At 37.5% G+C, this 27,370-nt stretch overlaps 1 protein-coding gene across 1 annotated transcript; it reads left to right on the top strand.

Moving 5' to 3' along the window:
• The first annotated feature begins 21,441 nt into the window (after window positions 1-21,441).
• Window positions 21,442-22,791, top strand: LOC145089566 (uncharacterized). The gene has a single exon (XM_079027990.1). It carries the CDS (start codon window positions 21,442-21,444, stop codon window positions 22,789-22,791), a length of 1,350 nt encoding a protein of 449 aa, XP_078884116.1.
• Window positions 22,792-27,370: the final 4,579 nt, after the last annotated feature.

The raw sequence follows: 27,370 nt of genomic DNA, 5'->3' as shown, positions 1-27,370 counted from the left end.
ATAAATAATACTTTATTATTTAATCACCGAAAGTCAATTACATTTACTTTGCTACATGTTTCAAAATAAAACTATCTAACTGCTAAAACTAATATCATCTCTCAGTCCAATGCTCTGAGCATGTTGAATATGCTTAACCCTACTCAGACCCTTTGTGAGGGGGTCTGCTGGGTTATCTCTCAGTCCAATGCTCTGAGCATGTTGAATATGCTTAACCCTACTCAGACCCTTTGTGAGGGGGTCTGCTGGGTTATCCTCATATGATACCCTCTTTACGACAAGATGGCCTTCTTCTACTCTATGTCTGATGGAATGGTATTTTCTATCGATATGTCTGGCTTTACCATGATCTTTGAGTTCCTTAGTTAAGGCAACCAATCCTTCATTATCGCAAAATAGTTCCATAGGCTCCTGAATGGTTAGAACAACTCCAATATCTCCGATGAAGTTTCTCAACCAAGATGGTTCTTTCGACGCTTCACTCGCTGCTATCTACTCTGATTCACAAGTAGAATCAGCCACTGTATCTTGCTTGGAACTTTTCCAAGTAACTGCTCTTCCATTGAATAGAAATACCCAGCGAGATTGAGAACGGAAGTTGTCCTTATCCATTTGGAATCTGACATCACTACAATCTTCTACTCTCAAAGCGTCATTGCCACCAAGTACAAGGAACCAATCCTTTGTCCTTCGTAAATACTTGAGTATATTCATAACCGCTATCCAATGAGCTCTACCAAAATTTCCCTGATAACGACTGGCCATGCTTAAAGTAAAGGACACATCAGGGTGAGTACATGTCGTAGTGTACAAGATCGATCCAACAACGAAAGCATAAGGCACACGACTCATGTAAGCTATTTCCTCATATGTACTCGGATATTGAGTCTTACTCAATCTGGTATTGCTTTTGATAGGTAGCTCTCCCTTCTTGGAATTTTCCAAACTAAACCTATTTAATACCTTGTCCAATTATGTACTATGACTAACTATAATTAGTCCATTCTTTCCATCTCTCAATATTCTAATTCCAAGAATATAGGCAGCTTATCCAAGGTCTTTCATGGAAAAACACTTTCCAAGCCAAGAATGAATATCTTTCGACGTCGGAACGTCATTACCAATTAGTTATATGTCAGCAACATATAACACAAGAAAAGTTACTATAACTCCACTAGCTTTGATATACACGCAAGACTCATCTTCACTACTGGAGAAACCAAACTCTTTGAATTTTTCATGGAAAAAAAGATTCCGGCTGCCAAACCCTTGTCTCAATCCATAAATGGATTTCTCAAGCTTGCACACTATATTGGGAAACATTGCATCAATGAAACCCTATGGCTGATTCATGTAAACATCCTCAGCCAACTCCCTTTTAAGGAGAGTAGTCTTAACATCCATCTGCAAGATTTCATAGTCATGAAAGACAGCTATGGCGAGCAATATCCTAATAGATTTAATCTTAGCTACTGGTGAGAAGGTCTCATCATAGTCAACCCTGAGGGTTTGAGTGAAACCTTTTGCAACTAGTCGAGCCTTGAATGTATGTACATTTCCATCCATGTCGGTCTTCTTTTTGAAGATCCATTTGCACCCAACTGCCTTTCGACCTAGTGCATTATGAACCAAATTCCAAACCTGATTTTCATACATGGACTTTATCTCACTGTCCATCGCCTTTTTCCACTTGGAAACCTCTAGGCTTGCCATTGCTTCCCTGTAATTAGCTGGTTCATCCAAATTTTTCAGTGTCCTATCACTGGTAAATGTGTCACCTTCTGAATTAATATGGAAACAATATAAATCAGGTGGCACACTAACCATAGTGGATCTTTGAAAAGGTAATGATTTATCAACTGGTTCAGCAGGAACTATTTCCTCTGGTTAAGCGCTAGTGTCATCTAAGGTTCCTTTATTAGCTAACTCTTGAATTTCTTCAAGGTCAATGGTACTTCTACTGTCCTCTTTGAATATGAGCTCTTTTTCTAGAAACACTCCTCTTTGTGCTACAAAGACCGCCTTTTCACTAGGTTTGTAGAACAAATATCCAAAAGACTACTTTGGGTAACCAATGAAAACACATTTCTCACTTCTAGCTGCTAGCTTGTCGTAAGTCTCTCATCTTACAAAAGCTTCACAACCCCAAACTTTCAAATGTGCTAACGTCGAAACTTTCCCTGTCCACATATCATCAGGTGTTTTAGCAACCTTCTTTGGAGGGACAAGAATGAGTGTGTGGGCGACTGTCTCTAAGACATACCCCCAGAAATGAATAGGAAGTGAAGCACGACTCATCAGAAAACAAACCATGTCTAGCAAGGTTCGATTACGCCTCTCAGCCACACCATTTAACTGTGGCATCCTGGGAGGAGTTAATTGTGAAACCATTCCACATTCCTTTAGATAGTCATTGAACTCGATACTAAGATACTCTCCACCACTATTGGATCAGAGTATCTTTATCTTCCTTCCCAATTGATTCTCGACTTCATGTTTAAATTCCTTGAACTTTTCAAAGTTTTCTGACTTATGTTTGATTAAGTAGATATAGCCATATCTGCTATAATCATCAGTGAAAGTCACATATAATCGATTAGCATCCATTGTGGTTGATCTGAAGGGTCCACACACATCAGTATGTATGAGGTCCAACAAGACCTCTTTCACATGATCCTGTGAAAGGTGATTTTCTTAGCTTTCCCAAAAGACAAGATTCAAACATATCATAAGATTTTAGGTCAAATGATTCAACCATTCCATCCTTTTGGAGTTGGGCTATGTGTTTCGTGTTAATGTGTCCAAGACGACAATGCCACAAGCATGCCTTGTCTATACTAGTAGACAGGTCAATATTAAACACACTATTACCTAAGCTGTCAACACAATTCATTGTTTGATACACACCATCACAAGGTAAAGCTTCAAACACAAAATTGACATTCTTATAAACAAAAATTAAACCATTCAAATCCTTAAAAGAATACTTACAACCTTGTTTGAACAATGCATGAGTTGAAATAATGTTTCATGTCATTTCTAACGAATAGCAACAATTCAACAAATATAATCTAAAATCATTATTAAGAAAAAGTTGATAAACTCCGATCTTGGTTACTGGTGAAGACTTTATGTTTCCCATGATCAAGTTTATCCTCCCTCGCTCCACATTCTCACTTTCTTTTAGCCCCTGCAAATCAAAATAGATGTGAAAATGACATCCTGTATCAAGGACCCAAGAACGAGAAGATAATGAGTTATTAGAAGAAATAGTGTAAATACCAATTGAAGACGGCTTCACTTTGCCATCCTTGATGTCCTGTAGATACTTTGGGCAACTTCATTTTCAGTGCCCCTTGTCATTACAATAAAACCAATCAACATATTTTGGGTTGGAAACATGGGGAATGACATCATTGGGCATGGCCTTTGGTACACTACCAGACGACTAAGCTTGGGCCTTTCCCTTCCAATTTTGTTTAGGAGGACCTTTCCTCTTTTTCCCCTTTCCCTGTCCAATAGCTAAGACGGGGGCACTAGCTGGAGTGGAGGCTATACTTTTACCCTTCATCCTGCCTTGGTTGTCTGCAACAAGCTGTGAAATTGGGCCAGTGTCTGCTCGGTGTTATTCAAATGGTAAGTTAGGATGAACAGACCATAACAATCGGGTAATGATTTTAAGACCATGTCAATGGACAATTCCACATCAAAATGCACATTGAGTTTGACCAAATGTTCTATGTAACATTGCATTCTTTGCACATGACTAAGAACTAAGTGCCCTCCTTCGTCGTGCAAGCCATGAGTGACTTGACCACCTCAAACTTTTATTGATGAGCTCGCTTATGGTACTTTTCCATAAGGTCTCTGATCATCTCAAAAGGCCAGTAGTTCTCATAGTAACTCTATAGTTCTGGAGACATGGTTGTGATCATGATGCAACCCACGTTGGTTGCATCGTCATAGTGCTTTTTATAGGCAGCATATTCTTCGGGAGTAGCTTTGGTTTCATAAATATATTTGAGCTCCTTTTCAAGGACATATTCTTTTTCCTCAAAGCGAAGCACCATTTTTATATTGTGCATCCAATCGTTGTAGTTTGAGCCATCTATAACGACTTTGGAGCAAATGGAGAGCAAACAAAAGTTATGGTTGGAGGATGATGAAGCAGAAGTGTTTCCAAGAGTAGAAATCTACAAAAGAAGATAGTTTTAGTTAGATTTCAGGATACCTCAATATAATAACCCAAAGCTATAATATTAAGGTTAGGATCCAACTATGAGTGTTGACAACATAGATCTTGGATGCAAAGATCCAAGTGTGAATTTCATAAAGGTAAATGAATGACGATTCACTAATTCTTTTTGAGATACATTGAAACTATTCAATGACATGTTTTAATCTCAGATTATGCTCTTTTATTTGTGATTGGTATGTCGATGATCACAAACAAGATGTGAATAACCATGCAAATATGCTTGGTAACCTCATTGTCTTTATCATTATCTTATGATGTGTCGGTAAACCAGACACGCTCCATCAACAATGATAATTATGAGATACCCATTACGAGTCTTTATTAGTCCTTATTAGTGTGCTGGTTAACCACACACACTCTACTAACAACTTATAAAGTGTAATGTGCAATTTCATGGGTTAGCATACTATTCACATTTTTCGTAAAGTAACTAGAGTTGGGATTTTGTAAAAATTATGTTCTAGTACTTTATTAATGGCATTATACTTTTAATGAGATTAACTTGTCCTATCAAATCCGTTCTGATAACGACCATCCACTAATCAATGAAGTGGTGGGTGAGAGTAGACACCCATTCAACCATTATTTTATCGACAGTTTCCTTATACCCCCCTTATAGACTAGCTTCGTGAATGAGGCATAAAAGCAATTCGAATGACCAATTCTTATACATATATAATATTTAAAACTTTAAGGTTTATATAAATTTTTTAAAATTAAACTATTAATTTCAAATTTAAAATAAACCAAAACTAGATTTAATAATTATCTATTAACTAACTTTTAATTAATTTATTAAATCTTGGGAGTATTGTCTAGTTAAACTAACCAATTAATTTAATCCTAATCCTTAACCATCTAGATTTAGAAAATTAAGGGTATAGGATAATTTCCATATTTATTAATTATCCAATTAATCTAATTAATCAACAATTATCCAAACAAGGAACCCTAAAACCCTAAGGTAATTTCAAAATCAAGGGAGGGAGGCTAGGGTTTTTCAAAACCCTTACCCTAATCTTGATTAGGGTTTATGGAGGCTAGGGTTTTTTTCAAAAACCCCTCAAACCAAAACCCTAAAAGCGAAAACATTGCCTTTTAGGGTTTAATGGCTATAAACCCTAATTTGCAACTCAACTATTATAACAATTCAATTTAAAACAAAAACCAATGTCCCGGATACCACTAATAGGTTTTAGGTAAAACAAACAAACTAGAAAAACAATTCGTACATTCACATGCAACCTACTTTTGATCTATGTTTTAACTACTGAACATATAACTTTGAATTGCAAACAGGAACCCTAAAAGAAGAGGCTATTTTCGAAAATAACTAATTAAGGTTTAGAATCACATACCTTTAAATTGTTAAAGTAAACAATTATTAATCCTTTTGATCTTGATCTTCTTGGAAGCCTAACACCACAATTGTAATGCCTCTAATGTAATCACACCCAAGAGCTAGCAAGAAGGAAACTTGTGAGGAGAGAGGATATGGTATGCAATTTCGGCCTAAGGTTTCTTCAGGAGAAGTCGTGACCGAAATTTGGAGCTAAGGGGCTCTTTAAATAGCTGATGTAGTTAGGGTTTAAGGGATAACCCTAATGTTCCTTTGCTTAAGGCCCAAGCTAATCCAGAAACCTTATCCAAGGCCCTTGGATGAAATCATTAGGGTTTCCCTTAAGAATATCATCCACCTCCTCCAAGGAGCTTCTGGAATGTTCCTTCCAACTATTTAACAATTGCAAACTAGTCCCTGTACTTTATAATTAATACAATTAACCCCAAAATTAATTCCAATTAATTTCTGGTTAACTATTAATCAAATATTATGATTTATAATTAATATATTATTTTAATAACATATTAGTAAATCATTTATATTAATTTATTAATCTTATAATAAATTAATTTCTCTCTTTTCATAATTTCCTTGTCTAGTTGTTAGGTTTGAGGGCAACCCAAAAGGATTGTGCTACTATCAGTTCAAGCACATACCAATTAAAGTTATGGGCTTAGACACCTATTCCCACAATTTTTTCTTCTGGTTTCAAGAGAAACCAATGTGAAAAATGTGTTTATATTAGATTTGATGATGCTACTAGAGCTAGAGTCATCATTTTCTTATATGTTGATGACATATTGATTTTTGGTACCGACTAAAATTAAGTAGATGAAATAAAGAAATTGTTATCATCTATGTTTTCCATGAAAGATTTAGGAGAGGCGAATGTAATTCTTGGAATAAGAATTCAAAGGATGAACAAAGGTTTGGTAATCACTAAAAGTCATTATATTGAGAAAATTGTCAAGTTGTTTAATTTTACCGATTGTTCTCCTGTGAGTACTCCTATGGATGCAAGTGTGTAATTAATGCCAAATAATGGCTTTCCCATTTCACAATTGGAATACTCTATGGCCATTGGTGTGACCTGATATTGCTTTTGTTGTGGGCAAGTTGAGCTGGTACACTACTAATTGGGAGTCCTTCGGTTTTAGAAGGTCATTCGGATGCAGATTGGATAACCAACTTGGATGACCATTCCTCAACTTCTGGTTGGGTATTCTTGCTTGGGGGCAGTACCATTTCTTGGTCTTTAAAGAAGCAATCTTGCATTACAAACTCAAAAATGGAATCTGAGTTTGTTGCATTAGCAGCTGCTGGTAAAGAAGCAGAGTGGCTAATGAATTTAGCCTATGAGAGTCCTTTTTGGTCTAAACCAATAAAGCCTATTTCTATCCTTTGTGATAGTGCATCTGCTTTGGCTAAGGCATACATCCAGGTTTATAATGGGAAGTATAGACACCTAAGTGTTAGACAAAGTAGGATTAGAGAACTAATCATGAACGGTGTCATTTCGGATGAGTTTGTGAAATCGCAACAAAATTTGGCAGACCACTTGACTAAAGGTCTGAAAAGAGACTTAGTGCAGAAGTATGTGATCGGGATAGGGTTAAAGTCCACTTAATTATGTAATGATGAGACACACAATTCCCTCCCAATGTAATGTTAGGAGTTGAATTCAATGTGGAAAGCTCATACTTATAGATTGGAACACATGAAGTATTCATCCCTGGTATGTGTTCGATTCAACTTGTTAGCTAGGTTGAAATTTAACTTCTTAATAATTACTTTGATAAATGTATGTGCATATACATGGAAAAGAGTTACCTATGTGATTGTGAAGTGTAGTCGCATTTCAAGAGGTTGTGGACTTGACCTTGATACGATCATGAGATGATTGGGACACACGACATTATAATAGTGTCAAGTTGTATTTTGCTAGAAATTCAATAAACTAGTATGCATTTTACTTTCTGTTATTCAAATGCGTTGATGGGTCCAATTCTTAGAATCCCCTAATGCTTGAGTATTTTCAAGTGTATGATACTAAGTCAAAATTTAATAGTTTCGATATTTTCATTATGTACTAGTTTGGTTATTTTTAATAAGGTTATGTTTGTTCATGGGTTACACTAAAATGGGGGAGGATTGTTGGTGATTTTAGTGTCACCATGTCATTTTGTGTAATTGGAACTAACATGTGAACTAAGGGTTTCATAAGTTGTACTCTAATATATGTACGGGTTTCTGCAGACTCCACACATGTATAAGATCGAATTAGATGTCTGTTCAACGATAAGTCGGGGGGTACGGGGTTTCCAAAGGGGCAGCGCCGCTTTGGCAGGGTCTAGGGGCAGCACCCCTAGTGGGGTCCAAGGGGAAGAACCCCTTGGCTGGGGTCCCGCTTTGAGAAGAGATACACAATCATTGGCTCTATTTCCCTCAAACGAACATAGAATCCTTCTAGCAATTTTGCTTACGATTTCTATGCCGAGATTCGTAAGTGTCCTCATGGATTATCCTAAGTTGAATTTCTTGCAACCCAAACATAGGGTAGAAATATCAGTTCGGAAAGTGTTCACACGATTCAAGAGGTATCCAGATCTCCAACATAAACCCTGATTCTGTCGCACCCCCAAACCAGAATGGCGGAAACATTCGGGGGTGGATGACTTCACGTAGTATCATAACAATTGAATATTGTAAAGAAAGTAACACAACCATCATATATATAATAAAAACGAACATTGTTGCGTCATACACGTTTCCAAAAGAATATTACAATATGATGATGTAAAATGTTTAATAATAAACGCCTTTAGCGTTCCTCTTTCAAAAGCTGGTAGTTACCTGTAATACTGATTCCCTGAGAAATACAAGTGGTTTTGAAAAAGTGTCAACAATAAAGTTGGTGATTTCATAAGTGTTTTGTACTGAAAAAGTATGTCTTTTTGGAAGAAAATCGATGAACGTGGTTTTCAGAACATCCAATATTTTCCACATATAGTTTGAAAAGTTCCCAAGGTTGGAGGGCATTAGTATCTTTCGTATTTAAATGATAAAGATAAGTTTTGAACTCAAAATAATGTAACTACTGAATGTATGTATGAATCTCGTAAATCAAGCTTGTTTTTATACTTTCGTGTGAGTCTTATAACCATACTATTGACACATACTGCCTATAACAACATTCATCAGGTGTTGTAGTGTTATGACATTTGTCATCCCAGACCTGCCGGTCTAACTGTAGCTAACAGTTTAGGTGCGGGGTTGTCAATCCCGTATAGATCTATACACAAGTATCATGCTCTCCCTCCAAGAGATTATGGCTTATAATACAGGACTTGAAATGCATACATAAGAGTACGTTGAAGTTTGAATATCTCACATCACCTAGTATAAATAGATTTACGATAAGAAAGTCTTTATTTCACTTTGGATGAAAGTATTTCGTTTTTCAAGATGTATACGTAAGAATGTATGAATAACTCGCAAACTATACCCATTATAGTTTTTCAGAAAGTATGTTCCATTTGGTGAAAATAACTTGGTGATATACTAAACTTTATATGAAAAGTAAGATGTTGGTATCAAAAAATAATAGGATAGATGTTGCATTTATGTTTATAAAACAATACGTTTTCTTCTATTATACTTGTATCCCCCCCCCCCTAAAACATGAAAAGACTTGAAAAGTAGGGGTATGAACTCACTTGTTCGATTTGAGGAGATTGGGACTAGGGTCGAGCAGAACTTCAACCGCGGAAAGCTGCGTCTTCGAGCTTCTCGGGGATCTCGGTAGCGTAGAACCTTCGTCGGGGCTCAAGTGTGGAACCGAGGATGTCGAGATGGCCTCTGGTACGTAAGAGTGTGTGAGAGTGAGTGAAAGTTTGAGAGAGGTGTGCTAAAATCTGGAGCTTATGCCTTCTATTTATAGGGCTGAAAACGCGAGTACGCTGGGCGTACCACCGGAGTACGCTGGGCGAAATTCGGTTACGTTGGGCGTAACTTTGCGTCATGGCTTACGACTCGGGTCTAGCTAGGCGTAGAGCTCGCAGCCGATGGGACTCGACCTTGCACCTGAGTACGTTGGGCGTACTCCTGAATTATGCTGGGCGTAATTCTGGCTTCCATCTTCTAAATCCCGTAACTTTCGCGTACGGGCTCCGTTTTTCGCGTTCTTTATATCCACGCGTAGGTGAGATTATGCTCTACGACTTTCATTTAGACTCTGTCGGCTAGTTTTGAGTTTATTTTTAATGCTATGTTTTTAATAGGCCGGGACTGCTAAAGTCCGTTAAAAATTCATAGTTTCTTTATCCGATGTCGGTTTTCGTTTGTCTTTTTATCATCTTACTCCTGTTGTGGAGACCTTCAACTCTTGTTTAGGTTGCGTTAGCTAAATATCGTCGGATCTTCAATTCGTGTTTTTAGCTCTCTACCGCTGTTACGAAACTTAGAAAATTCGTAACTTCTTCATACGAGGTCCAATTTGGGCAATCTTTTTATGCATGTTTACAGTTTAATGAACTCTACGACTTTTGTTTAGATACTTAAGGCTAAAATGCATTTTATTGGAATTTCACTTTTTACATTAAATAATGTTTTACCGGGTGTGTCGTGAATGTTTGAGTGGTCATAGATTCTTCATTATAACCCGGTTTCGAACGTTCTTTATGTTTTTGGAAACCTTGGCACGATATCTAACATTTGATGCATCCCAATTTAGATATTTGAACACTTTATTTTTGAGGTTAATTTCGTTGATTCCAAGTAGTTTTCATTGTATTTGACTTTTGAGTGTTACATTGCTTTTCGAAAAATATATGGTTGTCACATCATCCCCCCGTTAGGGGAATTTCGTCCCGAAATTTAATCTAAGACTGAGTTTATGGTTTAGGGAAGAGATACAGGTACTTTTGTTTCATCTGATCCTCGCGTTTCCAGGTGTATTCAGGTCCTCGCTTGGCGTTCCAGCGGACCTTTACAATAGGTATGCGGCTTTGTTTAGTCCTTTTAATTTCCCGATCCATGATCTCTACTGGTTCTTCTATGAATTGGAGATTCTCATTTATTGCAATTTCGTCCAGCGGGATGACAAGGGTCGCATCGGACAAGCACTTCTTTAGGTTTGATACGTGATTGGTAGGGTGTACGTTGTGGAGTTCCTGAGGTAATCCAAGTTTGTAAGCCACCGGACCGATCCTGGAAAGGATCTCGAATGATCCAATGTATCTTGGGTTCAGTTTCCCACGCTTTCCAAAACGTATTAATCCTTTCCAGGGTGAGACTTTTAGCAAGACATGGTCTCCAACCTGGAATTCCAAGGGTTTCCGTCTTTTATCCACGTAACTCTTTTGTCTGTCCATCGATGCTTTCAGTCGTTCCCGGATCTGAACAATCTTTTCTGTAGTTTCCCTTATGATTTCTAGTTTAGTGAGTGTGTTGTCTGTTGCTTGTCCTTTTGCTAGTTGTGAGTCACCTACTTCAGCCTAGCACATAGGTGATCTACATTTACGGCCGTAGAGGGCTTCGAACGGGGCAGCCTTGATGCTAGTGTGGTAGCTATTGTTGTACGAGAACTCGACCAAGAGTAGATGGGTGTCCCATGCTTTGCCAAAATCGATTATGCAAGATCTCAACATATCCTCTAGGGTTTGTATGGTTCTCTCACTCTGGCCATCGGTTTGTGGGTGATAAGCAGTACTCATGTCTAGTCTTGTTCCTAGAGATTTTTGCAGTGACTGCCAGAACCTTGAGGTGAATCTACTATCTCGGTCCGAGATAATGGATATGGGCACACCATACAGCCGTACAATCTCTCTGAGGTATGTTCTAGTTAGTTTCTCCAATTTATCCGTTTCTTTGATTGGTAGGAAGTGCGCGGATTTAGTTAACCTGTCGACGATCACCCATATGGTGTCGAGTCCACTTGTCGTCTTGGGTAATTTGGTTATGAAATCCATGGTTATCCGCTCCTACTTTCATTCGGGTATTTCTGGTTGTTGCAATAATCCCGAGGGCTTTTGGTATTCCACCTTGACTTTGGTGCACGTCAGACATTTGCTCACGTAGGTAGCAATTTCGGCTTTCATGTTCGACCACCAGTACAGTTTCTTGAGGTCGAGATACATCTTATCGGAGCTGGGATGTATGGAGTATCGTGTCTTATGGGCTTCGTTCATGACGACTTCTTTGAATCCGCCAAACTTCGGTGTCCAGATCCGATCCATGAAGTAACGAACTCCATCATTCTTGACTTCAAGCTTCTTATCCATTCCCTTAAGGCTTCCCCTGTCACATTTTTAGATTTTAAGGCTTCTATTTGGGCTTCCTTGATTTGCGTGGACAGGTGTGAATGGATTGTCATAGTTAGAGACTTCACTCTGCAGTCCGAGTATTCCTTCCGGCTGAGTGCATCGGCCACCACGTTAGCCTTTCCGGGAAGATATCGAATTTCACATTCGTAATCATTTAGTAGTTCTACCCACCGTCTTTGTCTCATGTTGAGTTCTTTCTGGTTGAGGATATGTTTGAGGCTTTTATGATCGGTGAAGATTGTACATTTTGTGTCGTAAAGATAGTGTCTCCATATCTTTAGACCGAAAATGACTGCTCCTAGCTCGAGATCGTGTGTTGTGTTGTTTACTTCGTGCGTCTTTAGTTGTCTTGAGGCGTAGGCGATGACCTTCCCTCGTTGCATCAGAACACACCCAAGTCCTTGGTTTGACGCATCACAATAGACCACAAAGTCCTCCGTTCCTTCTGGTAAGGTTAGAATGGCCACGCTACATAAGGCTTGCTTTAGTGTTTGAAACGCGATGTCTTGTTTTTCTCCCCAGTCGAAGGTCACGCTCTTCTGAGTTAGGGTGGTAAGTGGCTTAGCAATCTTCGAAAAGTTTTGTATGAACCTGCGGTAATACCCGACGAGTCCCAAAAATTGCCAGATTTCTGTTGGGGTTCTTGGGATCGTCCAATTCTCTATTGCCTTGATCTCAGAAGGATCCACATGTATCCTCTCTTTTCTTACTACGTGACCTAGGAAATCTACTTCCCGAATCCAAAACTCACACTTTGAAAATTTTGCATATAGTTTTTCTGCCCTTAATGTTTCCAAGACTTGGCAGAGGTGTTGGTTGTGTTCCTCCTTGCTTCTTGAATAGATGAGTATATCATCTATGAACACGATCACGAATTTATCCAGGAAGGGACGGCATACCCGGTTCATCAAGTCCATGAACACTGCTGGTGCATTTGTCAATCCAAAGTGCATCACCACAAACTCGTAGTGACCATAGCATGTTCAGAATGCCGTTTTGGGGATGTCTCCTTCCAGCACTCGCAGTTGGTGATAACCAGATCTTAGATCGATCTTTGAGGAATAGCTTACTCCCTGTAGTTGGTCGAACAGATCGTCTATGCGCGGTAGGAGATATCGGTTCTTGATCGTGAGTTTGTTCAGCTCTCGGTAATCGATGCACATGCGAAAAGATCCGTCCTTCTTCCTCACGAATAGGACCGGTGCTCCCCATGGTGAGAAGCTCGGTCTGATGAAGCCCTTGCTCAGCAGCTCGTTCAATTGACTGGACAGTTCCTGCATCTCGGCTGGGGCTAGACGGTAAGGCAACTTTGCTACTAGAGTAGCTCCAGGAATTAAGTCGATTCTGAACTAGACTTGGCATTCTGGTGGGATCCCTGGAAGATCTTCTGGGAAGATGTCTGGGAACTTGCAGACTTTCGGAATGTCTTTACTGTTCTCCGGCTCTTGTTTCTGGTCTACTACGTGAGCTAGAAAGGCATGATATTCCTTGCGAAGATATTTTCGTGCTTTAACACAGGAGATGATTTGTAAATTTGTACTAGGTTTGTCACTATAAATGACAAGAGTGTCGCCGTTTCGCAGATTGAGGCGAACGGCCCTTTCGTGACAAAGTATATCGGCATGGTGAAGACTTAACCAGTCCATACCGATGATGACATCAAAACTTCTTATCGAAATGGGCATAAGGTCGATTTGAAATAAGTGCTCATTTAAATTTAATGTGCACCCTACGTACATATCGCTTGCGCTTTCCGTTTTACCGTTTTCCATTTCTACAGTGAATATTTTATTGAGTGGTTGGGGTTTTTGATTAAGTAGGTGTTTGAATTTATGACTCACAAAAGTTCTCTCCGCACCGCAGTCAAAGAGTATGCATGCATAAATGTTATCGAGGAGAAACGTACCCGTAACCACCGTGGGTTCAGCTATTGCTTCATTTTGACTTATGGCTAGCACTCTCCCAACACCTCCAACATTCTTTGCCTTGGGGAAATCCCTCTTGAAGTGCCCAGTTTCTTCACACCCATAACATGCCTGGCTTATCCCAGTACCAAGAACTTGAGTGATTGGTCGCGCCGGTGCCTTACAGAAATGGGCAGTGTGCCCTTTCCTGTCGCAGTTTTTATAGTGCATCTCGCGGCAATTACCGTGGTGATGGCAGTTGCATTTGCTGCACTTTGGCAGGTTCCCAGTATATTGTTTCATTGGCGCAGGGATAGCAAGAGTTCTAGTGGGAGCAGTAGCGGCATGAACCGCCACCATTTGTTTCTTTGAAGGTTCTTGTGAAGTTTGCCCCTTTCTCTTGTTCCAAAACTTCTTCTTGCTGTTGTTGTTGGCATTGTTATCGTTGTTGTTGTTTCCTTTGGTTGGTTCAGGTACGATAGCCGTGACTCCTTGACAGACACTATGATCAACGAGAGATTGCGCTAGTTCCTTGGCGCTGTCGAATGTCATGGGTTTGGAGGCTAACACACTCCCTCGAAGTTGGGGTGATAGTCCCCAGATGTACCTTTCCACCTTTCGGCTTTCCAGGATCAACATCCCTGGGCAAAGTATTATCAAGTCACTGAATCTGTTGGTATAGCCTGCGATGTCTGAGCCTACCATCGTAAGGCCCCACAGTTCCTGTTCGAGCTTCTGAATCTCGCCTCGTGGGCAGTACTCTCGTAGGAGCATGCATTTTAGGTTTTCCCAACCCATGGAGTTCGCCACCACTAGGGTCAGTGTCTTGACGTGGCCATTCCACCACGTCAGGGCTCGTTCGGAGAAAGTAAAGGCGGAAAATTTTACTTTGCTTTCTTTAGGGCATGCGCAAATTTCGAACACAGCTTCCGTTTTCTCTATCCATTGGGATAGAGCCATTACTCCCCCAGTCCCATAAAAGGGAATAAGTTTTCTGTTGGCGAAGTCTTTGTAAGTACATACTCCGGAACGGCCTTGGCTTTGGCCATTTGTAAAGCTATTTATTCCTCCTCCTGACCCGTTGTTACTATTTGAGCCATCGCTGCGGTTACAGCGGCTGTTACAACAATTTGGAACATAGCTACATCCATAGTTGGAGGGGGCGGTGGAGGTGGTGTTGGAGCTGAGTTTCTGCGTGCTGATCTACGAGGAGGCATGTTCTGGTATAGAAATAATAATGAACACTATAAGTTTCTAATGATTTGACAATCGTGTACTAGAGGGTTAGTTGTATCTTGTAATTTTTTTACTTTAGTTTATGGTTTCAAAGTAGATATAACAATTTAGATAATCCCATAAGTTTCGAGAGGTATGTAAAGAAGTACTTCATATTTATATATATGTCACACATATGGTGCGTTACATTATGCTTCGTGTTTAGGAAAATTTGACCTATCTAGAGGTCTCCGATTAACACTTCAAGGGAAATAAGAAAACTTTATCCGAGGTCCTATTCTATATCAAAATTGTTGGAGTTGGGCAAGTTCTACTTGCGGCGTGTTGTGCGTTTGGAGCTAGCCTCGGCATCCGACTGCTTAACTCCCATTAGGTGCCTTTCAAGAACTGCTTGTTGTTCCTTCATCTCTCTTATTTCTGCCAGTGCTATCACCATTTGGCTTTGAAGCGTCCCTGTGTGGAGTTGGGTACTTTCGTGTAGTCCATCCAGACGACGGATGTCTGCAGTGTTACCCTAAGTAGCAGCATTGACCTCACAGATTCTGGCCGCTTGCATGTCTGACTTATAGTTCTGGGTGGCTATTGTGCCCACAATAACGGGAAGTGCTCGATCAGCTGAGCCTCCCCCACCGACATTGTAAAACTCCCGACACATGCCAAAGGGAGGGCGTATACCTAGTTGACGGCTCCAATGGTAGAGATGGCTTCCCCAAATGGGAATGGGACCTTGGTAACCTATTCTTACTCGGGAGGACGGGGAGCGGGAGGGTTGATTACTTCTGGCTCGGAGTCTGTTCCATCAGTAGCTTCTTCTTCCTCCTCAACCTCCTCGTCCACATCGAATTCCTCTCCGACTTCGACTTCGAATTCTTCTTCGACTTCCTCTTCGATTTCCTCCGGGTATTCTTCCGGATCTTCTTCTATCCATCCGCCGTTACCTTGATTTGGTTAGTAGGGATCTCCCGGTATATGGAATCCGGCCATTTGTCTATACTAGGATAGAGGTATGAGAATTTATAAGAAAATAAATTTCTATTTAACGGCATCCTGAGTTTAACTATATCTTATGGTGTGCAGGTTTTTCATTGTCCTACTATTTTATGACAATACTCCTATAGTATTTCAAATTTGCGAGTCTAAAAAAAAGTTATTTGGTAAGTTTTTTACTTGTTGTCCACTACGACCATTCCTCGACGTACGTTGGTCAAATCCAGGATAAATATAGTTGATCAGGCTATATTTATTCTCGATTTGATTACATACCTCGAGGCCTAATCGTAGTGTCGCAACTTGCCTTAATACCTTTTAGAGAACTTTGTTATGATATGAGACCAATGCATGCGAGTAAAAATATATATTTTTAAAAGAAAATACTTTGTTTATGAAAACGTTTTGTCAGAGGGTTTTTGGTCCCCTTTGCATTTATAGTTTGTATATCTTATGTGGTTCGATATACTTAGTTCACTATAAACAATGCTCTGATACCAATCTGTCACACCCCCAAACCAGAATGGCGGAAACATTCGGGGGTGGATGACTTCACGTAGTATCATAACAATTGAATATTGTAAAGAAAGTAACACAACCATCATATATATAATAAAAACATACATTGTTGCATTTTACATGTTTCCAAAAGAATATTACAATATGATGATGTAAAATGTTTAATAATAAACGCCTTTAGCGTTCCTCCTTCAAAAGCTGGTAGTTACCTGTATTATTGATTCCCTGAGAAATACAAGTGGTTTCGAAAAAGTGTCAACAATAAAGTTGGTGAGTTCATAAGTGTTTTGTACTGAAAAAGTATGTCTTTTTGGAAGAAAATCGATGAACGTGTTTTTCAAAAAATCCAGTATTTTCCACATATAGTTTGAAAAGTTCCCAAGGTTGGAGGGCGTTAGTATCTTTCGTATTTAAATGATAAAGATAATTTTTGTACTCAAAATAATGTAAATACTGAATGAATGTATGAATCTCATAAATCAAGCTTGTTTTTATACTTTCGTGTAAGTCTTATAACCATACTATTGCCACAGTCTGCCTGTAACAACATTCTTTAGGTGTTGTAGTGTTATGACATTTGGCACCCCAGACCTACCGGTCTAACTGTACCTAACAGTTTAGGTACGGGGTTGTCAATCCCGTATAGATCTATACACAAGTATCACGCTCTCCCTCCAAGAGATTATGGCTTATAATACAGGACTTGAAATGCATACATAAGAGTATGTTGAAGTTTGAATATCTCACATCACTTAGTATAAATAGATTTACGATAAGAAAGTCTTTGTTTCACTTTAGATGAAAGTATTTCGTTTTTCAAGATGTATACGTAAGAATGTATGAATAACTCGCAAACTATACCCATTATAGTTTTTCATAAAGTATGTTCCATTTGGTGAAAATAACTTGGTGATATACTAAACTTTATATGAAAAGTAAGACGTTGGTATCGAAAAATAATAGGATAGATGTAGAATTTATGTTTATAAAACGATACGTTTTCTTGTATTGTACTTGTATTTCCCCCCTAAAACATGAAAAGACTTGAAAAGTAGGGGTATGAACTTACTTGTTCGGTTTGAGGAGAGTGGGACTAGAGTCGAGCAGAACTTCAACCGCGGAAAGCTGCGTCGTCGAGCTTCTCGGGGATCTCGGTAGCGTAGAACCTTCGTCGGGGGCTCGAGTGTGGAACCGAGGGTGTCGGGATGGCCTCTGGTACGTAAGAGTGTGTGAGAGTGAGTGAAATTTTGAGAGAGATGTGCCAAAATCCGGAGTTTATACCTTCTATTTATAGGGCTGAAGGCGCGAGTACGCTGGGCGTACCACTGGAGTACGTTGTGCGTACTTCGGTTACGCTGGGCGTAACTTTGCGTCATGGCTTACGACTAGGTTCTAGCTAGGCGTAGAGCTTGCATCCGATGGGACTCGACCCTGCACCTAAGTACGCTGGGCGTACTCTTGAATTACGCTGGGCTTAATTCTAGCTTCCATCTTCTAAATTTCGTAACTTTCGCGTATGGGCTCCATTTTCGCGTTCTTTATATCCACGCGTAGGTGAGATTACGCTCTACAACTTTCATTTAGACTCCGTCAGCTAGTTTTGAGTTTATTTTTAATGCTATGTTTTTAATAGGCCGGGACTGCTAAAGTCCGTTAAAAATTCATAGTTTCTTTATCCGACGTCGGTTTTCGTTTGTCTTTTTATCATCTTACTCCTATTGTGGAGACCTTCAACTCTCGTTTAGGTTGCGTTAGCTAACTATCGTCCGATCTTCAATTCGAGTTTTTAGCTCTCTATTACTGTTACGAAACTTAGAAAATTCGTAACTTCTTCAAACGAGGTCCAATTTGGGCGATTTTTTTATGTACGTTTACAGTTTAACGAACTCTAAGACTTTTGTTTAGATACTTAATGCTAAAATGCATTTTATTGGAATTTCACTTTTTACGTTAAATAATGTTTTACCGGGTGTGTCGTGAATGTTTGAGTGGTCATAGATTCTTTATTATAACCCGGTTTCGAATGTTCTTTATGTTTTTGAAAACCTTGGCACGATATCTAACATTTGATGCATCCCAATTTAGATATTTGAACACTTTATTTTTGAGGTAAATTTCGTTGATTCCAAATAATTTTCGTTGTATTTGACTTTTGAGTGTTACATTGTTTTTAGAAAAATATAAGGTTGTCACAGATTCCTCCAATAATATGACCAATAATACAACCATTAATGCTTACTATTCATAATTATCGACTTTTTCATGTAAAAGAGCAATTATATAGGAAATCTATGCAAACTGCCTAAAAAAGATGCTCAATTATATAGGAAATCTATGCAAATTGCCTCAAAAAGATGCTCATGAAGCTCATATGTTATATCTGGGGATGTGGAAACACTACAATGATACAGACCTATGCCGACGACACTTATGCCGACGACTAGTGTCGTCGCTAAAAGTACCTCTGTCCCAACGACTAGTCGTCGCCATATCTTTTGCAAACTTTGACCAATTTAATTTGACCAGGAACTCTATTCCGATGATACGTCGTCGGCACACGTATGGCGGGAACGACAAAAATATTGGCGGTCTTCTGAAACTCTATACCGACAACATGTCGTCGGTATGGGTATGAAAAAATATATTTTTCATTTATTTTTAATATATATGCCAGAAAAATAAAACGATGTAGTTTTGTGTAAGCTGTGCCGACAACATGTCGTCGCCATAGGTTTTTAATTTTTTTTTTTTTTGTTTCCGCAAATAATTGAAACGACATCGTTTACTTTACCCTATACCGACGACATGTCGTCGGCATAGGGGTTTACCCTAAATAATGCGCAACTGCCTCGTTCATTTGCATAGCGACGCACATCTGTTTTGCTCTCCGACGAAACTCCGATTCCTCATCAAGTAGCCGGTGATTAGCCCCAGGTAAACCTTTTCTACTCCTATTTCGTTGAATATTGATGTGTGCTAATGATTTTTACCCCGAATTTGGGGGGTTTTTTGGTGTGTATGGTAGTTAACCGGTGGTGAAGCACCACCGCCCTTTTTCTGCCTCAATCTTCCTACCGGCAAAGCTGTGCCGGCGACCTCGTTCCAGCTACCAAGGGAGTTGTTCACTGGTCTGTTTTCTACTCCTATTTCGTTCATATTGTGTTTTTTTTTCTGATTTTATATTGCCGCCTGTGGCAACCACCAGCCACCACCGGAGGATTACAAGCTTCTTTGACTTCATCACACAAGAACAAAACACATGTTAGTTTTTTTTCTAACTTTTATTGAAATTGAAATTATATGTATATATAGAATTGTGTTGAAATTGAAATTGATCCTCTTTTGATTATATAATTGTGTTGTTTGTTTGGTATATATATGTGATTGTGTTGTTGTTTGTTTAGGTTTATACTTTAAACAAACTAATAAAAGTACATTGGTATAGAATTGTTTCGCTTGGTTGGTATATGTGTGATTGTGTTGTTTGTTTGTTATATGTGTGATTGTTGTTTTTTGTTTGGAATATGTATATTGTTTGCTTAGGTTGGTATGAAATTGAAATTGTTTAGGTTGGTATGAAATTTTATGTGATCTTTGAAAGTAATTGGTATGCAATTTTGTATGATTGTGAACATGGTTTAGGTTGGTATGAAATTTTATATATAAAATGTAAAATATGTATGGTTGTGTTTAATTTGTTTACTTATTAATAGCAACATACTTTTTTTTAGCTTGATAATTGAGATTTTTGGAATATGTTTATTGATATTAAAGTTTATTAAGTCAAAAATATTTAAACTATAAAAGTTATTAATAACAACATACTATAAATATGAAAGTTACATAAAACAAAATAATAAAATTACGTTGTTATTAAAAGTTTATTAAGTCAAAAATATTTATTGAGATTAAAGTTTATTAAGTCAAAAATATTTAAACTATAAAAGTTACATAAAACAAAATAATAAAATTACGTTGTTATTTAAAGTTTATTAAGTCAAAAATATTTATTGAGATTAAAGTTTATTAAGTCAAAAATATTTAAACTATAAAAGTTACATAAAACAATATAATAAAATTAGGTTGTTATTAAAAGTTTATTAAGTCAAAAATATTTATTGAGATTAAAGTTTATTAAGTCAAAAATATTTAAACTATAAAAGTTACATAAAACAATATACTAAAATTACGTTGTTATTAAAAGTTTATTAAGTCAAAAATATTTATTGAGATTAAAGTTTATTAAGTCAAAAATATTTAAACTATAAAAATACATAAAACAAAAAAATAAAATTACATTGTTATTAAAAGTTTATTAAGTCAAAAATATTTATTGAGATTAAAGTTTATTAAGTCAAAAATATTTAAACTATAAAAGTTACATAAAACAAAATAATAAAATTACGTTGTTATTAAAAGTTTATTAAGTCAAAAATATTTATTGAGATTAAAGTTTATTAAGTCAAAAATATTTAAACTATAAAAGTTACATAAAACAAAATAATAAAATTACGTTGTTATTAAAAGTAATATTAAAAGTATTTTATATCTTGTTTATGGTGCCATAAAAAAACAAAAAAAAAACAAAATAATATTAAAAGTACAACGCTTTAATTGAAAAAAATAAAATGTATGTATACTATAAATATGAAAGAGAAGTTTTAAACAAAATAATAAAAGTACATTGCTATAAAATCTGTTTAGAAGTCTACGCTTGTGAATACTCTATCAATTCCGTCCGATTTCTACTTCTAGGGTATATATTTCTTTATATACTTGTCAATATCTATCCATTCCGTCCGTTTTTTTCTCAAACAAAAAGTCATACAATTTAACTATTTATACAATGTTATTTTTAATAATGAAACAATAATGACAGTCGATAAGAGTTGGATTCGTGAAAACCGAATGTCCCCAAAATTCTTGGAAGGTCTTAAAAACTTTATGGAGATTGCCAGGAAACATGTTGACTTTGAAGACAAAGTGTGTTGTCCGTGCGTTAAGTGTGTGAATATGTATCGACAGTTGTTGAGTACGGTTTATGCCCACATACACGACCGTGGGTTTCTAAAATCGTATACTATATGGATTTATCACGGTGAGAAGCGTCCTGTTTCCGATTTAGGCTACAATTCGACTCCAATAAACATTCCAACAACTAATGAGATGTTTGATGTAATTGACGATGTTATGGCGGAACAAAATACAAATGAAGAAAATACAGATGATGAAGGACGAGGCATGGACCGAGAATTTGATGCTTTGTTTGAGGAGCTCAATACCAAGTTATACCCTGATTGTGAGATGACTTCTTTAAACTTTTTGGCGAAGTTGTTGCATATTAAAGTGATCAATAAATGGACAAATAGTTCATTTGACCAACTTGTAGAGTTGCTAAGAGTTGCTTTCCCGAAGAGCAAGATTCCAACTTCACACTATGGAGCTAAGAAAAAGTTTAGAAAGATAGGGTTAGGATATGAGTCCATCCATGCTTGCAAATATGACTGTGCTTTGTTTTGGAAGGAGAATGATTCCATGCAGAATTGTCGGATTTGTAACGAGCGTAGATGGGTGGACACAACCACAAAAGGGAAGCAAGTACCACAAAAAGTGTTGCGGTACTTTCCTTTGACTCCAAGACTTCGACGGATGTATAGTTCCAGATTCATAGCTAAAGATATGATTTGGCATACTACTGGAAGATCAACGGATGGTATGATGTATCATCCGGTAGATGGGAAGTCATCGCAAGAATTTGATAAGAGATACCCAGAGTTTGCCAAAGAACCTAGAAATTTTCGTCTAGGTTTAGCAGCCGATGGATTTAATCCATTCGGCAACTTTAATAACATTTATAGTATTTGGCCGGTTATATTGACTACCTATAATACACCACCATGGATATGTATGAAAGAGTCCTCTTTCATGCTAACTTTGTTGATTCCTGGCCCTAGATCACCCGCAAAGGACATTGATGTTTACTTGAGGCCTTTAGTAGATGAGTTGAAAATGTTGTGGGCCGAAGGAGTCCAAACGAGAGATGCATCAACTAACACTGTATTCAATATGCGTGCGATGTTGTTATGGACTATCAATGATTTCCCAGCACGTAGCAGTCTATCTGGATGGAGTGGTCAAGGTTATTTAGCATGCTCTACTTGTAATGAAGGCACATCTTCCATTTATGTGACCAACAAGATGTCTTATGTTGGTCACAGATGATTCTTGAATGTAAACCATAGTTGGAGGGATAGTCTATTGTTTGATGGTCAACCTGAGACAAGACCGCGTCCTAGACGATTCAGTAATGCAACTATATTAAAGCATGTAAATTGTCTTTCTGATCGAATTCCAGGGAAACATCCTAATTATAGGGGCAAAAAAAGAAAGCGCGACAATGAAAGAAAAAAGAGAGAGTTAAATTGGACGAAACGAAGTATCTTCTTTGAGCTTGAGTATTGGTCTTAACTCGAACTAAAACACAATTTCGATGTTATGCATGTTTCAAAAAATGTGAACGAGAGTGTGTTGAATACTGCACTGATGAACGATAAAAGCAAAGACAAAAAAGAAGCAAGAATTGACTTGAAAAATATGGCATTAGACCAGATCAATGGCCAAAGGAGAAAGTCAAGAAGATGAAGAAACACAACAAGGAAGAAAACAAGAAGAAAGAAATACTCCCACATGCTTCTTACTCTTTCAAACCAATTGATCGACAACGTTTCTGTCAATTCATTAAAGGAGTGAGACTACCTAATGGTTTTGGATCAAACTTCAAGAAGAAGGTTAATGATACTGAATCAAATTTGGTTGGGTTGAAGTCTCACGATCATCACGTCCTCATGCAACGATTGCTACATATAGGGGTTCGAGCATGTCTCCCACCAAATGTTTCAAGAACAATCATTGACCTGTGTACATTCTTTAAAAAAAATTATGCACGGTCATTGGATGTTAACGACATGAGAAATGCCAGAACAGAAGTGGTGAAGATCTTATGCAATCTTGAGTTGATATATCCTCCAGCATTTTTCGACATAATGATTCATCTTATTCTTCATTTACCTGATGAAGCCATTCTTGGAGGGCCTGTACACATGAGATGGATGTATCCTTTTGAAAGATATATGAAAAAACTTAAAAATTATGTCAGAAACAAAGTCAAACCAGAAGGTTCAATAGCAGAGGGTTATGTTGCAGACGAAGCTTTAACATTCTACTCTATGTATCTTGAGGGTATGCAAACTAAATTCAACCGTGTTGATAGAAATGATGATCCGGGCCTTCCAAAAAGGCAATTTTCTGTGTTCTCCTCACAATGTCGAACAATGTCGGCTAAGAAAATCGCTGAACTTTGTAAAGAGGCCAAAAAATCATTACATTGGTTTGTGCTAAACAATTGCGATGAGGATGAGATGAGAAGCTACAAATCGTAAGCTTCTGCTCTATTAACTACATTTTCCATAGTGTTATAATATATTTTAACTATTCTATTTATGTTGTCCCATATTCAGTGAAATCAAATCTGAATTGCCTGAATGTGATTTCAAAATGGAATTTCCTTCATGCTTCAAAGAAAAGGTAAGTATGTTATATATTTATAATGTAAAACTAATTTATTACTTAAACATACAATCTTATATTTCCTTACAGATTTATCGTCTCCAAAAAGATATGCCTTCGGACTGTACTAATGAATTAAAGGTGTTGGCATATGGTCCGTTGCGTGCATATTCTTACACTGCGTGCATAGTAAATGGTGTTCGATTTGTCGTGAATAGCCGTGATCTCCGACGCACTACTCAAAATAGTGGTGTTGTTACATTTGGAGAAGATGGTACACCATTCTATGGTCAATTAGAGGAGATTATAGAGTTGCATTATTTATATGATAAATCAGTTGTACTCTTTCGTGGTAAATGTTTCAATGCGTCATTACGTAATGGACGTTTACAAACTATAAATAATATGGTTCTTATCGATACCAGTCATTAATGGTATGTCGGTAAAACGTGGTATGATGATCAACAATACATCTTAGCCACACAAGCAAAACAAGTATTTTATCTCCAAGATCCTACTAAAAACGATAATTGTAGAGTTGTGGAAGAGGTTCATCATCGGAAACTTTGGAATCATCCAAGTATCGGTGTTGTGAATGAGATAGATGTCGTAAATGACACTCAATCAACTTATTTTACCTTGGTTGTTGACTTAGGCACCTTGCCTATGCAGACGACTTTAGGTGAAGTTGGCGAATCATGTGTGGTTGCTAGGAGGAATGTTGCTCCTACTATAAACGATGACGATTTCATTAACGATGACAATGACAATGGTGATACGTACTCTTCAGATGAAGAAATAAATAATGAAAAATATGACAGCGATGATGATTTTGTACATGTATATTGTTCTAGTGATGAATCTAGTTGACGGTATGTCGTAGTTATTATATATCCTGATTGCTTATTTATAATTAGCTTTATTATATATTTTGAATGTTTATAATATTTGTTAAACAGATGGCAGAAGTCGCGATGGGACATGGATGAGACGATGGGGATATACCACCACACGAGGTCGCACGCGGTGTACCATCGGGTTTCCAATCTTGTATGTTACATGAAATTTTTAAGTATTAGATATATTAAAGTTTTAAATTTCTAAATTTTCAATTCTATATGTAAATGTAGCACAAGAGAAGAATGTGAATATGAATAAGCGTGGCAAAAGGAGAAACTTAAATTTATACGAAGAGTATGAAAACAACAAGTGTAATCCTTTGGATTTGCAAATTGATATCTCCGAGCGGACCTACCGATTTGTGGGGGACAACGGGCAAATATTTGTCAGACTGATCTCAAATCTGGTAGGATCAAATGTACCATTGCATTATCATATTTGGCGTCGTGCTCCTATCAAATTCAAAAAAGATTTATATCCCGAGCTAGAAGTAAGTATACAATATATTTTATATGTATTGAATTTTACACTTATTAAATATTTTTTTACTAATCAAATATGTTTTTCCTTTTGTAGACTTATTTTGATCTAAATAGGTACCGGGGCACAGACTTGTGGGAACCCCTTCGAGCGGGTATCCAAGCAGACATGCAAAGAGCTTATCGAGACCGTAAGTATGATATGAAACATCATTTTGATAGCGTTGGTGGATATCATGATGTGGAAAGGGCAAGAAGATGTCCACCGACTGATTGGTCCACCGAAGCTTGGAAAAAAATGATTGATTTGTTATTTTTGACCGATGAATACAGACGCACGTCGGAAAAAAAAAAATTTGTAGGTCGAAACTTCCGCACACAAGTGCTCACGGATGTAGACCCTATGCTCAACGACGTTATTTAGAGGTAATAAAATATTATAGTATTAGTTAAAAGTGTTAGTAACATTTATATAAATATATTTATTGATTTCACTTATTATAGGAAAAAATGGGAATGAAGCCGCAACATATTGAGGGTTGGAGACAAATGCGCTACAAAGAAGGTTCGGGTTGGTGTACAAGTCGAGCACAAGAAGATTGGGTAAGTGATAAACGAAATGAATGTGTTGTTTAAATATATTATTATTATTATTAATTATAGTTTTGTTTAAGGAATATTATTATTATTTTAATGTTTAAGTTTAGTTGTTTGTTTTAATTAACGTATGTTTATTGTTTTCTTTATTTTAGGAAAAAATTCAAGAATATGAGAAAATGCAAAGCGAGGTTAGTGAAGGCGGAATAGTAGACGAGGCAGAATGATTAGAACGTGCCCTTGGGACGAGACGCGAGCATGCTCGCGCGGTGGGTAGGAGACCAACCGCCAACTTCGGTTTAATTCCAAATAAACGACCTTCCACTTCAAAATCATCCCAATCTCAATCCCAATTTGATGCATCATTGGCGGCATGTATTCCGGGCTTCCAACCACCACCACTTCCTAACTTTCTATTTAACTCTAACACACAAGCAACTACCTCTCAACAAGTTGACGAAAGGATGGAAGAAGAAGGAGAAGGAGAAGGAGAAGGAGAAGAATGAGAAGGAGAAGAAGGAGAAGGATATGATTATGATAATGATGTTTGATGTTTTTTAGTGTTTTGAACAATGTTAGTTAACTACTTGAATTTGATGTTTTGAATTTGAACAATGGTACTTAGTTAATGTATTTCAATTGATATATGTTGGAATGTGTTTTGGATTTGTTAAAATACAGGAATGACAATGTACTAAATCTGTAAAATCGAAAAAAAAATAACAAACAGTATCTATCCCGACGACATGTCGTCGCTATAGGTATGTCATTGGCTCCTGTTAAAACCCTATAGCGACGACTTATGGTCGGGATAGACAAACTCTGTGGCTATAGGTAATTAATAAAACTTTATTTTTTATCCCTGAAAATATGATTGATAAGAACCTATCCCGACGACACGTCGTCGCTATAGATTCACCAATGCCGACGACATCTATACCGACGACATGTCGTCGCGATAGAGTCCGAATTCGTCGTCGCCATAGGGTGTTAATGTTGTAGTGAAAGTGTTGGCAGGATTTCAATTTTTGATAAATAATGAGAGAGACGATAGTGGTGATGATAAACAAATTGTGTTTTTCTCACACCTCAAACAAATTGTGTAATAAAAGGTCAGATTTGTGGACCAAAGTGGCATTTTTTCAAAATATGAACCAAACATAAGATTTTAGGTAAACTAATACGGACCATTTTTGTAATTCCCGTGGCTATAAATGAACGACTTCTAAAAACGTTTAGATATTAAAAGAACAGCCACA

Source organism: Lactuca serriola, chromosome 2 (assembly GCF_051521515.1).
Source record: "Lactuca serriola cultivar US96UC23 chromosome 2, Lser_US96UC23_V15, whole genome shotgun sequence".
Classification (NCBI taxonomy): domain Eukaryota; kingdom Viridiplantae; phylum Streptophyta; class Magnoliopsida; order Asterales; family Asteraceae; genus Lactuca; species Lactuca serriola.
This window is presented reverse-complemented; position numbering and strand designations above follow the sequence as displayed.

Bases quoted from the DNA above. Each gene is read 5' to 3' on its own strand.
- LOC145089566 (XM_079027990.1), top strand. From the start codon at position 21,442: ATGACAGTCGATAAGAGTTGGATTCGTGAAAACCGAATGTCCCCAAAA.